Genomic DNA, 15,832 nt, shown 5'->3' with positions numbered 1-15,832 from the left:
AATGGTTGAATGGTAGTAGCAGGAGACACAGCAATGAAGTCAAGTGGTGAGGCCTATTTAAAAAGAGAGGAAGTACTGCAGCAGAGATGGACCTTGGAGGAGAAAAGTGAGCCTTGTAGCAACGTGGAGGCCCTTTTAAGAGGAGTGGATCCTAGAAGAAGGGGAGAGATGTTTATACAATTGTATGGAGAAGTTAAAAGAGAGAAGACTTGAGAGAAAAGAGATGGCAGCAGGAGAGGAGAGGCTCCTAGTAACTGAGAAAGAAACAGGATCTGGCAAGGGACAATGAAACCTTTATCCAGACAAGGATGGGAATGGGGACTATATAGCTGAGACAATTTTAGAGGCAAAAATAATTTTTTCAGGTCCAAAATAAAATGATAAACTAATGTGCATATTTAATCAAACTTTTTTTTTTGTATTCTGGAGTAATTCCCCAATAACATTTCTTTCAGAAATAATAAAAAAGGGCTCTAAAATGTGTAGCAAAACATAAGGGGAAAAATTGTGCCTGCCCTGATCATCCTTGAGAATGTGGCTATTTTCATCCTGCAGAAATTGCTAAATTGCTGTTGCCTTTTGTATTTTAATCTTGAATTGAATATTTTATATTTATATAATCTACAGCTCAGACCCTACTCCACAGCAATCAAAATCTCAAGGCTCATTATAATCATGCATACTACTAAAGAGAATATGCTCATCTAACTTGTGTTAGGCTGTGGGAAGAGTGTAGAGGGAGACCCTATACTTATGGCTACCACTTCACAGCTAAAAATATATCAAGCTTCACAGTTAAATACAGTAGGCAAAGCCCAGGAAACAACACCCTCAATTACTCACAGTGCAGAGCTCATCTAAAGGCTTTAAAACACCTATGACAACACTGACTTAGCAGAGCATAGTGACTTTAAAGATATTTTAATATTTAGTGTGATCTAAACAGACATCCAGAAATGTATGAGGCTATGTACAACTACAGATTAGACAATTCAAGCCCAGTATAAATTCTTACATGAAATTACACCGTTTCTTAATAGAAGTATAGTAACTAAAGACAAACCTGTTCACTTTTGGTGCTATACAAATAAATAATAATATTCCCTTTCTCCTAGAATCAGATGCTTAATATTGTCTCTCCTGCACCTCTACAGCTGTTCTGATACCAATACATCGATTACCAAACCAAGAAATCTGTGAATATTACCTTTAGTTACCGTATATTAATATTTCATTTTCACTTTCACAAGAATTGCAAATGAGGTTCTGACATAAATCAAATGCATAGTTAGTGATTACACAAAGCAGAAGGATGTTAATCTATAGACATTATAATCTATGAATGGATTAATTTTAAGAAATACCAGCAGCTAAACAGAAGGAAAGTAAATGGACCTTGTAATTTAGGAGGACTAAAGCAGTCTGCATTAGCACTGTTAGCTCACAATCAGCACATTCTCATATTCATCAACAGTATATCAATAAATTATACTTTGGCATGCTGAACTCTAGTGTTTGATTTGAGTTAATTGTGCCCATTTGGAGCTTCGCTGCTGCTCTGCATGTGCTATGCTATGCTGTTCATCAAAGGGGTTTAAATACACTGCTCTCCTCTCCTCTAACCAAAATGGTCTTTGACCAGGCTAAGCCAACTATCTTGATTACTTTCAGACTCCAGCAATTGCCTATTAAATTATTTTGAAAAAATAACAATCCAAGTCAATAGAAACTTCATTCATATGATTTGTTTTAAAGAAATGCAATTTTTTTCAATACCAACCTAATAATTTGTTTTATAAACTGTAGATACAAGAATCATTTCAGTATCCAATGAAACCCAACCATCTGCTGAATGAAATTTATCAACTATTAACCAGCACACAGCAACACTACCCAATACTTTAGGACAGAAATGAAGACTTTTATACCAAACTGGAACTGGAGGGAAATTTTAAGAACATAGAATATAAGTAACCAAACTTTCTGTTTTTTTGAAAAGCCACTTTCTGTTAAAACACACACAACCAACCAACCAAAAAAACCACTTGGTTGAAAAAGCTTTCGGCTGCTATGTTGTAGACGAAGTGTCTAACCTATGAAGTACCTGACAGGTTATGGACCTGACAATCAACATGACATATTTTTCAGATCCTCTTTAAAGGCTCCAAAACAGGGCTGTTCTGAATTCTCACAGAATAGTCAGGCCCCAGCTGTCAGGTTTACCATAATGATGTCTGGAGATGTCATGAAGGCATAAAAATGAATGTCTCTTTGGTATTCACTGCTTTTGGTGAAGTTTCATGAGGTTTAGTGTGTGTATGTATGACATAACAGGCTAGTTAAGCTGTTACCTGCTATTTACTTTTCAGGGCCTTGCACAGTATTCTGTGCTCTTTTATGGCTATTACAACAACCAGAGAACAATTGGCTGGCTGAAGTTCAGGATGCCTCTTTCCTATTTCCTTGTGGGAGTTGGGACCATTGCCTATAGCTACATGGTTGTCATCCGAACGTAAGTTCCTTCGGTCTTTGGGAAGTAAAGAACGAATTAAAATAAATGCAATTCTCTTCACAAAGGATGCACTATCAGAAATGATAATGTAGCAGTTTTAACAGCAGGATTGATGCAGCTCTGGTGGGGCAAAGCTGCAAAGAAATGCTGGACTATGTTAAAGCCATTTATAATTTCGTAGGCCAGTATTTATTTATTTGTACCAGAAAGCGTGTCTCAGTCCGGCAGAGGTGGAGAAAAAAAATCTTTACTGCAATAACATAACACTTTCCCTTTGCATCTTAAAGGTGTAAAATGAATGTGTATTTCAGGGAACAAAGCTCTCAACCCCTCCTTTTATAATAGTCTGCATCTAGCACAATGTCAGATAACGTCCGGGCCATTCAGTTGTTCCTCTTTTAATCATATCTGGTGTGAAGTAAATTAAAAAAAAAAAAAAAGAGAGAAGGAAAACACCTGACAAAAAATTCAGCTGTATAAGTCACAGTGAGCAGTAAATGATTCTCAGCAAGATTATAGTGTTTAGTTCACATTTACACAGTGGTGTAGCAGAATTAATACCATTGGTCATGGTAAAGGATTAGTGTCCTATGGCAGACAAAGTAGTCTCCAGTTGTGCTTTCTCCATTAAATTATATTTAGAGCACAATACTAAAAACAGTAGGAAGACTATGGGTAAGTGGGAGAAAGGAAAGGGAGACTAGATGGGTTAGTGCACTAAACAATTACACTTCCACCTCTGGAATTCTAGGTTTAAATCCTGGTTTAGATCCAGAGTGAAAATGAGTTTGGTTGTCTTATTTTAGGGCCAAATTCACTCCTGGTATTAACTGGGGATACTCCATTGGTGGTTTGCCAGTGGTGATTTTGTCCATAGTACCTATTTGCTCACACTAGAAAACCCCCTAACATAAGAAACACCAATAACTAAACAAGCATACTGAAGTGTTTCTTTAGAACAAGCTCAGAATCGGAAAAATCAGACCATCGCAAGTCAGGATTATCTGGTGCTCTAGTGCAGCTGGGTAGCAGAAACTCACACAAATCCTTCATGTGCTGTGTCAGGTTGTTTGTTTTTCACTTTCACAAGCACTAGATTAACTCAAACAATACATGGTTTCTTAGATAAGGTAAGCAGCATTCCCAGACAAAAAAATGGCCGCATTCTTTTTGTTTAAAATAATGTGTGTGTTTGGAGAAAGAACAAAACATTTTGATGCAGCAGGCATAGTTTTTGACCTAAAACAGCTTTTAAAAATGTTTCTTTGATGGTATATGCCTGAAGATTAGAAGATTCTTCTCACTGAATCCTCAGGGAATTATATTTGAGTGGCTGTCAACCAGAAAAAAGAATCCTTATAATACAGGCTCTCCGAGGCCAAAACAAAGGGAATATCCTTGGGGAAACATATACCATATGTGCTAAATTTCCATCTGGCCACAGATACTAGTGCTAGTCCACATTTAGGTAACCCTATATAATCTTCTGCTTAGGCCATTTTTTCATTGCAATACAATAAGCACAGAAATTAAAACCTAGTGTCATTAGGATTGTTGTTGTTTTTGCTGATGGTTGAGGGCAGAGAAGAGAGAGAGAGAGAGAGGTTGACTATTACATTTATAGAAACCATTTTGAGTTAGGGCACAAATCAGCAACTCCCTCACTCACCAACCCAACACTAAGTGGAAAAATCCACAACCTTAAGGTTGCAGAAGTCACATATTTAAGATAATTTTAGTTTCAAACTCTTAAGGAGTTTCCAGTTCATCATGCAGTTGAGGCCAGATTTGCCTGTCCAAGGAGTGGGCAGGGGATGTGGCTGCCCATACCTACAACTATTCTGAAATCCATAGGTGCTCTTTGCACAGACTCTTGTAGGATGCCCCAAGAACTGCATTCACCCAGGCCCAGAAGCTCCATGTTACTCTCTGGGACCCTGTCTCTATACAAGAATGCTCCATCTGGATCATATGGTCAGGAATCAAATTACAGAAAGGTATGGTAGATTCAAGAAATCGACACAAGGAAGCTGTTGGATTTGGGGAGACTATTGTGCCTTCCCTCATTCCTCTTTTTCTTCTCTGTAATGGTAAACAGTGGGTATATATATCCTCTATCTAGTTGCTGCTTGCTTTAATAATGACCATGCAGTGTTTCTATACTCTTTAAATACTTGTGGAACATGATAGTGGAGAGTATTTTCCCAGATGATTTCCGAAAGAGAAGGGGATTATGTGGACAAGAGGTGTCAGAAGAAATATTCACAACAGATTATTTTCATGCAACTTCAAACGACTAGCAGAGACTGTACACCGAGAAATCTGCACCTCAGATACATATATGATAACAGACTCAAAATTAGCTGCCTAGATTCACATGTAATATAATGCATATAGATACAAAACAATAATTACACACACAAAATGTGCATTTTAATATCCAAATTCCCATGATACATTGGTCAACTGCATGTTGGACCAAATCCTTCCATCTTACATAGACCCCAAACACTGAGTTGTTCACCAACTTTCTTTTTGGTAACTGGGGAGAATGAGACGTTGTGAGAGGATTCAGAGCAGCAGCAGGGCAGAAGCGTCACAAGGCCAACTCAGAAGCCGTTTGTGCTGTTAGTATCTTCCACCACTCCTACCCGCGGTATCTACTCCACACCAGCTCAGCTGCCAGAGACAACGCCATCCCCACAGATGAGAAAGCAGGAATGCTGTATAGTAGACAATTACCTGGGTTAATGCATATATGTTTTCTTGTGCATTTTAGGAGTTTTGTGGTTCACATTGTTTATGTCTAATAATATGATTCTGCTCCACAACATAACCTTAAAATAGAAATTGTTTTCCCCTGAGCATGAAATTAATGAAGAATCCAAGCCAAATTTATCATTCCCTAGTAATGTACTCCCTTCCTTGTGCTTAATGAGCTGAATTAAGTAATATAATCTACAGCAACCTGACCATCAACATTACAAGGCTGATAATACCTTGAAATAGGGAAGTTAGCAGTCCAAGGTGAAGTCAAGCCACTTAAGAAATAATTTGATATTGATGGATGCTATTATAAATCCAGTTATAAGCACATAGTAACTAGCAGCATAAAAAAAAGCAGCATTTGTAATTTGTTTATTCGGTGCAACCAGGTTTTTTTTCTCTGGCTAGTTATTAGAATTTATTTTTCTCTTGGTCACACCTAGGAACTGATTAGCAGCACTGTAGTGTGTTCTATAGGTTTCTGTTTAAGATAACTTAGTCCTCCCTCTTGATATCTTGTTTTCTCCTGAGTTTCTCCTCCAACTGAATTTCTCCAATGTGCTACTGAAGAAACAAATAAGAAATATAATTTATAATGGTGAGAAAATGAATTGACTCCACTGGATATACTCTATCCATCATTTCTTCAACATCATGGGATTGGAGTGTATTTCTTGGATTTGGGGGAGGAGGGGGACATGAAATGATATTATGTGACATTAGGAACATTTGAAAATCTAAACCATTTAACAGAGCCAGCTGCTTCTTTCTAACCCTGGGTACTTTGTACATCTTTTTGGCCTTTCCAGAATGGCAAGGAATGCAAATGAGGAAGGTGGTGGGGATGATACAAGTTTTAATTTCAGCTGGAAAATGTTCACTAGCTGGGATTACCTGATCGGCAATCCTGAAACAGCAGATAATAAATTTGCTTCAATCACAACAAGCTTTAAGGTAAGATATAGCTCACTAGAGAGAGGGAACCTGATTCTCCCTTCACACCAAAGTCAGTCAGTCAATGGAAATATATCGCTGTAAAACCAGGATGAGAGTGAAACTAGGTACTGTGGTATCTCACTTGCTCTTTCCTTCTAGGACTCCAGGTAAGCAGTACTAGTAGCAACGGATGTGTTCTGTGGGATTGTTGTCCATGTACTTGCAAAATGATTCCTGTGCAAAGCATGTTTTTCTTCTTCTCCTCACCTTTCCTAGCTTCCAGTTTCTATGGTGCTTTTATTTAAAAAAAACGTTTTGTTTGAAAAATGCTGGTGACATTTTGCAGCACTGACATTGTCATATTCTCTTGCTACTCTGAAGAGATACCATTAGACAGCAATGTCATTGCTACAAGGGCCCATTTGGCATGTCAAAAAAAATTGATTCAGAAGTTTGACACCACACCTGCATCTCAGTAAGATAAAAAAAAAAAAAAAGGTCATTTTGTGTTTTCTCACAACAAATGTTTTATTTTCAACTGAACAGGGAAACACAGCCCGGTTCCCTGTGCAATACAGCACATTCACTGACTGGACTCTAGACTTAGGACTGTTTGGTGACTTCAGTGATCTCTGGCGTGCTCATGGGTGTGTGAGGGGTAGTGCAACAGCCACATTGGCTGGAGGCATTCTGCCTCTGGAGTGCTGAGACAGGCACCTTAGGACATTCAGGAGCCGCTTCTACCATGCACTTCATTTGGGAGATGTAGCATGCACTCTCATCCATTGCTGGTGTGGAGAGTGCAGGAGGCTAGGGCTGTGTTAAGGAATTAGACGAACTAGAGCACCACTAATTCCACATTACTCAGCCAGCCACAGCCCCTGTGCTTTCTGGCATACTGTCCAGGGTGCTAATAATCCCCTCCCCCACCCCTGCCTTACACATAAAGGGCCTCTCTCCCCCATACAAGGATAAAAGTAATTTCACTGGAAGTTACTCGGGTCCTGTGGGTGGAGAATAAGGCCCAAGGCACTCAAGCAACAGTGGCTCTTTGTGCAGATTCCTGTGGGGGTTAGAGGGCTGTGAAGGGTCTGCCTATGTCCTTTCCTCACATTATCCTATACCTACGTGGGGGCAGCCAAGATCTGGCATGAAAAGAGTGAAAATCACTTGAGAGAGAGAGAGTAAAGGTCTTGATAGATATCCCATGATGTAACCATCCTACCTTCATTTCTATGAACAGGCCAGGAACTGAACAGTCAAAAGGTGAATTCGTGGCCTCACTGAGCTCAGCAGTTTTGCCATTGACTTCAGTGGGGTCAAGGCTCCACTCAAGAATTTCTGCTCTCTCATTTCCCTTATGTAATAGACAAAAGTGGAATAAAGGAAGCAGAGCTACATAGAGCTATTAGAAGGCAGTAATCCAGCTGCCCTACTGGGCGAAAGATACTTTTCTGTACATAAATGTAAGAAGCTGTAACTAAACTCTTCCTCCACAAGGACATGTTGGTGGCAGTGTGAGCTCTTTCTGCTGATGAAGCTAGGAAGGGGTGGAAGTAGGGTTAGTTACTCAAGAGCCCTGAAATTCATCTGCACTCTACACAGAGTAATGTTGTGCAAATGTTTCATTTCAAAATCTGAAATCATCCAGTCTTGGTCTAGTCTGGGGTTCCTATACAGAAACCCTTTTCAGTCTCCCTGAATTGCAGACCCTCAAAATGAAACCTAGCAGTCTCCAGAGACACATTTTTCAAGTTTCCCAGTTCCTTAACAAAAAGATTTCTGACAACTGGTCATACACTTATCCTTCTGGGTCTCCCAACTCACAGCACCTTGTGAATTCATTGTCAGTGCTGGCTTTGTTTTGAATCACAGCTTTGGCATGTGAGTTCAGGTGTAAGAGAAACTCAAAATGAAACTCAATGGGGACAAAGCCATAGAAAATGAGCCGGACGATACCCATGCAAGCCAAATCCAGCAATGTCCTACGGCTCCAACAGAGATTTTGATACAATGTCACCTTCTTAAGAAACCTGATGCCCAAGAGTAAAGTCCATTCATCACAACTCATTTAAAAAGACTGTTATCTAGTAGCTGCACAGACAATATAGAGCCTGATGCTTTTAATGCTGCTCACTTACAGCTACACTTTTGTTTCCAATAAGTGCAGGAAGCTATTGTGGAGGAGCAGGAGAACCGAAAAGAAGAAAACATTCACCTAACCCGATTCCTGAGAGTTCTTGCTAACTTCCTGGCCCTGTGCACACTGGCCGGGAGTGGTTACCTCATCTATTTTGTTGTGAGGAGATCCCAGAAGTTTGCCCTGGAGGGCCTGGATAACTATGGCTGGTGGGAGAGAAATGAAGTTAGTCCCAGCACACGTTATGAAATAGATGTGGTTTGAAGTCACAGGTCTCTCTCTCTGCTCTCCATGGTGCTTTTTTTCTGGTAGTCTTCTAATTAGGGCTTGGATGGTAAATGTGTAACAAGGGATTTCCCTTTCTTTTCTCTGTTTCCCATATTCATTAAGACAGTCATGTTTTGTTTTTTAAAATGCTTTTTAAAATAGCTTTTCACACTGAGCTCCCCCACTTCAATTCCAGCCCTGACTATAAACTCCTCCTCCTCCATACCTAAACCTGTCTAATTTCTTGTACACATTCAAAGCAACTAGTGACAGGGCCTCACCTACTTTATCAATACAGCCTGTTAATGGCATTGTGTGGGTTAGCCAAAAAGATGGATGGGGTTGAATATTAACACTAACGTTTCTGTGTTAAGCCTTTGTTATTGGTTCCTGCAGGTAAATGCAAGCAAAGACAGAAGTCATGAATCACAGTTTCAAGCAAAATGAAACTAAATTCAAGGACATAGGAGAGTTCCATTAAGTCTTTGGTTAAACACGACATGTAACATTCACAAACATACACACACACACACAAGTCTGGGTCTAACAAATGTAGCACACTTCCCCACAGCACAGACCAAATAAAAGACTTTGGGCCTGATTGCCCTCTTGCTTACACTGATTCTATATTGGTGTAACTCCACTGTCTTTGCTGTTACTCCTGATTTACACTGGTGTATGTGAGATTAAAACAACAGATTTTGTTACAGGTAGCTGAGGCAAAATTCTTGTTCTGCCACAAAAAGAGAAGAGCATCAGTCGGTGCTCTATTGCATTTACTCTATTTAATGTTGTCTGGCTTAACTCATAGGTCACATTCACACAACAGCACCTGACTAGCAAGGAACTGTAAACTATGATTTATTAGGAAGGTTCAGTATCTTATTACAGCAATCCTCTCACTGACTCCACAGGGAGAATTTTCAGAGCAAGGGGTGATTGAGTGATGAACAATGTTGCCTAGTGCAGTGGACTGAAATTCAGTAGACTTGGGATCTAATCCTGGTTCTGTCAATGGCCTGGGTGGGTGATGTGGGCAAGTTACTTTACCGCTTTGTGCCTCAGTTTCTCCATTGGTAAAATGGGGATAATAATCCTTACCTCCTTCGTTAAGTGCTTGGCTATGTACTGATGCAAAGCCCTATATAAAAGCTGAGTATTATTATTTAGTAGAAAATAGGTAATGGGAGGAAAATCCACATCCATAAATTCTCTTTCTATCTGTGTGTCTTTATCTTATGTACTTGCAGAGTGTCCATACTACCTAAGCAATAAAACTACTTAACAAAGGGCATATAATAAAAGCATAAAAAACTTGTGGGTAGACAGACTGATTCAGCCAAAACAGAGTAGTTAATAACACTTGAAAGAGAAGGAGGTCTTGTTAAATTAAAAAAGTCTTTCCAGCAGCAAAAAATAGGTTTTACATTTAAGATCTTGCAAGCTCAAACACAATGGATTTTTGCAAAAAAATACCTTCCAACTGTTGTAAGAGCTACCAGCAGTGGGGATAGAGTAGATCACTGCATTTATATTTAAGGTATCACTATGTCAACATTCAGTTTTAATTCTAGACATCTCAAGGTTTTGCTACTATAAAGTATAAATCTTCCTCTTAATTGTTAAAAAATTGTTACAATATTTGAAAATACATGAAAAATAGAGCTTTACTACTGCCTTCAGTAGTAGACAAGGCTATTACTATTGCATTCAGCAAGAATGGAAAGTGATTTATATTTTCTAAACTGTTTATTCTTAAACTTATAATTTAAACAGCAAGCAATCAGCATTCAATATTAATTGCTGTTGTGATTTACGATGCTGGGGGCTTGTGTTTAGACTTCACCGCAGTCACAGCACAACTTACAAGATTCATAACCTCCCTTAGCAGCGGGAAAATCAGAGCAGCTTGTGCAGCTGTTATTTTCTAGCCCTCAGAGTGCCATGGAAAGGGTTGCTCACCAGAATAGTTGACTTCTCAGTGAGGGGAAAGGATGTGTTTGGAGCTACAGTTTGCACATTAGTTAGTGGGTATCTGGTGATTATTGTTCCATGTGTACCTACAATCCCAGCTCCACATTACTTTTGAAGTTCACTTCCTGCTCTTTGCAGATTTTTAGTGATTGGCAAAAATCCAGCAGCTATGGAGAAGCTGAATATGGGAAGGGGTAGATATCAGGGTTAATTCACTTGTGCACATGCACCTCTAGGAATGAAACACCTGATTTTCCACTACATTACATTATTGTTGTGCCAGTGTAATTCCACTTAAACTACTGCAGTTACCCCAATGTAATATCGGTGTGAACAATATGGGAGAATCTGCCCCAGTATCTGACCCTGAAGCAGAGCAAATGTCGAGAGTGAATCCTTGCTCCCTCCATAAACATAGATGTCGTTGGATTTGAGTTTCTGAAGAAAGTTTTCAATTAAATTATGAATTTCAATGAAAAAATGTGAAAAAAATTCAAAGAAATTTACTTGAAAAGGTTGGCATTTTCCAGACAGCTAGAGAGGGGTTTTTTTGGTTTGTTTTTAATTTTTAAAATTTTGGTGAACCTAAAATCCTTCTACCTAAATCTCTTTTTGCATTTTCAATTGCCCACCATATTCTTCACCTTCTGACTTAAATAGTCATAGTGTTGCTGTGTATTGTTTTACGACTTACACCTTCCATCCCACAAATGGCTGTGTTTCATTGATGGTTGCAATTAGCTAGAAGGATATTGCAGAATAAGAGGGGGTTCAGAGACAGGAAACAAGAATGCCTAGGGGCATGGAAAAACACTGACATGCAAAGAGATGGAAAAGAATGGGATATTTTACTGTAGAAAAGAGGTTAATAAATGGGGGCATGATAAAAGTATTTATGGATGGTAGAGAGAAGGAAGTTCAGAAACTTCTGTTTGTTTATCCTGTCTCATAATAGAGAAACAAGGGAAAAATCAATGGAATTGAAAGGTGGAAAATTCAAAATTGACAGAAAATACTTTTTCACATAGAACACAATTGGAATGTGGAACTCATTGCACAGAATGACATTGAGGTCAGATTTAGCAAAGATTTTGATTTAGCAGCTTTAGCATGATTTAAAACGAGGGATTGGACATCTATGTTAATAAGAGCATACAGTTATGATAATAAACACTAAAAAGAGGGAAGAATTTTGGAAGGGATATAAATCCTCATACTTCAGGGTTTAAACCAACCTCAGATTATTAGTGGTTACAATGAGACTCCGTTGGGTGCCGGATTATTCTGTAACTGCCTATTGGGGAGTTGCTTACACCCTCCTTTGGAGCATCAGGTGCTGGACACTGTCAGAGACAGGTTGGTGGACAAGACTGGCCACCAATCTGATCCAATATGGTAATTCCAATCTACCTATCACCTGTGTTTGCATGTATTTCTCTATCTATAGAGATTAGTTCATTGATTCCGTACTGACTCAGAGGAGTGTAAAGTTTCTTAAGCACTTCTGAGATTCTCTTGGATAGTCTGTTATCAACATGCCTGTTTTGTTCAACAGCAACATCACCAATAAAAAGTAAGGACACCTCACAATAATGCAAAACAATAAGAACCAATGTTCAGGATTTCTATCAAATTTAGGTAAACCAAATAGGTAAGCACCTAAGAACAATCATCTGTTAAATTAATAGTACACAGTGGTAAATAGATTCTGCCTTCTTCAATTATAAAGCCAGAAGCTGCAAGGGATGGCAGCTGCATACTTTGTGTTTGTTCAGGTTTAACAAGTAAGTGTGATTTCTTTATGTTAGAATTAGTTGTTTAAATAGTGATAATTAAACACCTTTCTATATTTATAGAAACAGCTTTGAATTTCTATCATCATAAAACCTCCAGCTATTCAGAGAGATTACATGGTGCTACAAGCCCCATACAGAATATGCCACTGGTTGTCTATAAATATGAAAATCCAGTAATTAGCACTCATTAAAATCCAAAAACAGAAAAGCAACAAATAGAAATGCCATTTATTTCTTACACTGTTTCCACTGATGAAACTCTACGAGACACCAATGCTCTGTAGTTGCAAATGCAGGAGGGTAATTTTTTCTTGCCTGCGTAGTCCCTTTTTGGTGTCACATTACATGTGCAAACAGAAGTGTAACCTCAGCTTTCTACCCTTTGTTATTAGGATGGTGTAAATGTATTACATTCTGTTTAAGTTTTGGCAAGAGTGGGCACAGAAGAGGTTAATTTCAGGGCAGTCCCAAGATATCTGTAAAAAAAGTCAAACAAAAGAACAAAAATCTATTTCACCTGCAGTCCAGCAACCAACTCCTTAGGAGTCCAAATGGAATTAGATTCAGTTTGTGGAATGTATAATCCATACTGAATTTCAAAATTATTAGCAGATATCTTTATGCTCTAGGACCATTCAACTCAATACACTTGCATACAGTTATATAGACAAGTTAAGTATCAGAGGGGTAGCCGTGTTAGTCTGGATCTGTAAAAAGCAACAGAGAGTCCTGTGGCACCTTTAAGACCAACAGAAATATTGGCGCATAAGCTTTTGTGGATGAATACCCACTTCGTCTGACATCTGACGGAGTGGATATTCGCCCACGAAAGCTTATGCTCCAATACATCTGCTAGTCTTAAAGGTGCCACAGGACTCTCTGTTGCTTTTTATAGACAAGTTAGTGCAGCTACAGAATGCTAATCACAAAAGGCAGAAAGGAGAGGACAGACTGGGTTTGCACCTGCAATGTGGACAATCAAATACAGATTATTTAAGGGCCATATAAGGGCCCAGATACTGAATTAGTGGTGCATTGTTCTAAAAATACCTCATTTTGTTTAAACCCGGATCCCTTTGGCAATCTATTAGCTTTAACATGCAAGAGGGGTGGATATAACTTGAAAGATGATTGGAAATGGGAAAATCCTTCAGATCGGATACAGAATTTGGCCTGAAAATAGGTGCCATTTAGAATAAAGTAACGAATGCTAGTGGTAAAAAGAACTTTAAAAACAGAGATTAAGAAAACTTTATCCATTTACAGTAGATTACAGCTGATTTTTTTCCACCTTCATCCCCCATAAAAACATCTTATGTGAACTCCCACAATAAGTTTTGTTTATGCACTGGGTGAAATGCCAGCTAAAATGGCAGGGGAAGAGCAAAAGCCCAGGACTCCTCTCTAACTTTTTCTTGTGCGATTCTTTGCAGGTGAACATGGTCATGTCTCTCTTGGGAATGTTCTGTCCAACTTTATTTGATGTAATCAGTTCTCTGGAAAATTACCACCCTCGAATAGCTCTGAGATGGCAGCTGGGGCGCATCTTTGCTCTCTTCTTGGGCAATCTATACACATTCATCATTGCCCTGATGGATGAGATCAATCTCAAGGCAAGCTAACCAGGAATTGAATGTGTGTGTTTTTTCAAACATCTAATGACTGAAGTCAAGGGTTCCCAAGATGGGACTGTGACCTACAGGGAGACCAAACAGATGTTAAGAGGTTGTGATTACAGCCAGGCAGGAATTTCTCAATAAAAAAAAATTTCCATAAGAAAAATGCTGATTTGTTGAACCTGAAACTTATTGGAAAAAGAGTTGGTTTAAACAAATTCCTCAACTCAAAAAAAAAAAAAATTCTGAAATTGTAAAAATATTTCATTTTGACATTTTCAGAACACAAATCTCTCACTCAAACTGACTTCATGTTAAGAAAATTAAGCTAGTTATAGTCAAAAATTTAAAGAAATGGCCAAAATCAAAACAAAACATTTTGATTGATGCAAACCTAATTATTTTTCATTTTTGTTTTGCAATTGTTTCTCCAAGATGTTTACTTTTCATCGTGATTCAGGATTTTTTTTTTCTTCAAAATCTCAAAGAAATTCACAGGATAGGTAACTTTTCCCAACCCCCACCCCCCAGCTCTAGCAGTGACCACTCCACTGTGCCCATATTGTTCCCTCCCACTTATAAGGGAGGGACATTCTAGGGGGTTGGGATGGTCTAGGAATGGGAAAGATTGAGAACCACTGAGTTAAGTTCACACAGTTGATCTCCTGTTTATTAAAAACACATTTGGGATTTTTTTCTAGCTGGAAGAAGAGAAGATAGTGAAGTATAACATGACAATATGGGAAGCCAGCCTCTACAATGGTACGATACCAGAAAATGCCACTGCTCCTCCAATACAGGTGGATCCTGCAGACGTCCCTAGAGGGCCATGTTGGGAAACAATGGTAGGGCAGGTAATTCACTATTATCCTAAATAAATTGCATCTCTCAGAAGATTTTACATCAGCACCACTCTGTTTCTGTTCTCACCTGGCATTTCCCTAAAGTAGAAAAGACTTGAGGATTGGGAGAAGACAGGGTCCCATGTCACTCCTTTGCTAATGGGCAGAGAAATACTTATTCCTTTTTTTGAATCTTCTTAGGCTCCCACAGTTCCCCGTGCCCTCACACATTGACTATAACTTGTAATGACTGGAAACATTTCTTTTCTCTTCTATTTTTCTATTCTCTTGTCTTTCTCTCTGTCTTGTACAGCATATTTAGCACTCATGAAAGGTGATGGATTTACCATGTGGAAGATGAGTAGCATCATTTTGATTGGAATTTTGATCACCCAAGACCAATTTGTGACAGCAAAATGAGTGTACCAAAAGGTACAAAATGTGTAGTTCAACAAGGCAAGATTTTGTAAGACTTGCCTTGTTGAACTATACATTTTGAATAGCCATCACTGCATTTAAAAAGTTATTTCGCCATATTTTATGGAACAGGTGCAAGTGTTGCAATTTAACACTGTGGGCAGTTTCAGGCAGCACAGTTTAGTGATGGGTGTACCTAGCAGTTCTGTTTGATTCTGTTCAACATACATATCCATCTTCGCTATCCATGTTCTATGTGGCTTCTGTGATCTTCCTGCAACCTGTTTTCCTTCTTTTGACCTTGTCTTATCCTCTCTCTCTTAACTTCCAGCTTTTTCCTCTCCAAGACCAGATCCTCCATTGAATCCTAGCTTTTGATGCTCCAGTCACACAGCCAATTTCCCTATCTGGAAACCAGGATCTTCATTGGGAAATCTTACAGTTCTTACAAAAAGCCCACTGGAGATGTCACCAGTAGGGGGCAGATAGCCTGGGAGATACTAACAGTTTAGCAGACTCTCTGCTGGACACACTGGTGCAGAATTACAAGCTGTGAAACTCAATCT

General features: G+C 38.9%; 1 protein-coding gene across 1 annotated transcript in view; it reads left to right on the top strand.

Moving 5' to 3' along the window:
- Nucleotides 1–15,832, top strand: part of TMC1 (transmembrane channel like 1) — a 78,781-nt gene that overhangs the window by 47,106 nt on the left and 15,843 nt on the right. The window contains exons 9-13 of the mRNA XM_054032225.1: nt 2,370–2,512; nt 6,088–6,232; nt 8,385–8,579; nt 13,825–14,004; nt 14,709–14,861. Of these exons, the coding sequence (XP_053888200.1) occupies nt 2,370–2,512; nt 6,088–6,232; nt 8,385–8,579; nt 13,825–14,004; nt 14,709–14,861 (816 nt within the window). The remainder of the gene's footprint in view (nt 1–2,369; nt 2,513–6,087; nt 6,233–8,384; nt 8,580–13,824; nt 14,005–14,708; nt 14,862–15,832) is intronic.

This window comes from Malaclemys terrapin, chromosome 6 (assembly GCF_027887155.1).
Source record: "Malaclemys terrapin pileata isolate rMalTer1 chromosome 6, rMalTer1.hap1, whole genome shotgun sequence".
NCBI lineage: Eukaryota > Metazoa > Chordata > Testudines > Emydidae > Malaclemys > Malaclemys terrapin.
This window is presented reverse-complemented; position numbering and strand designations above follow the sequence as displayed.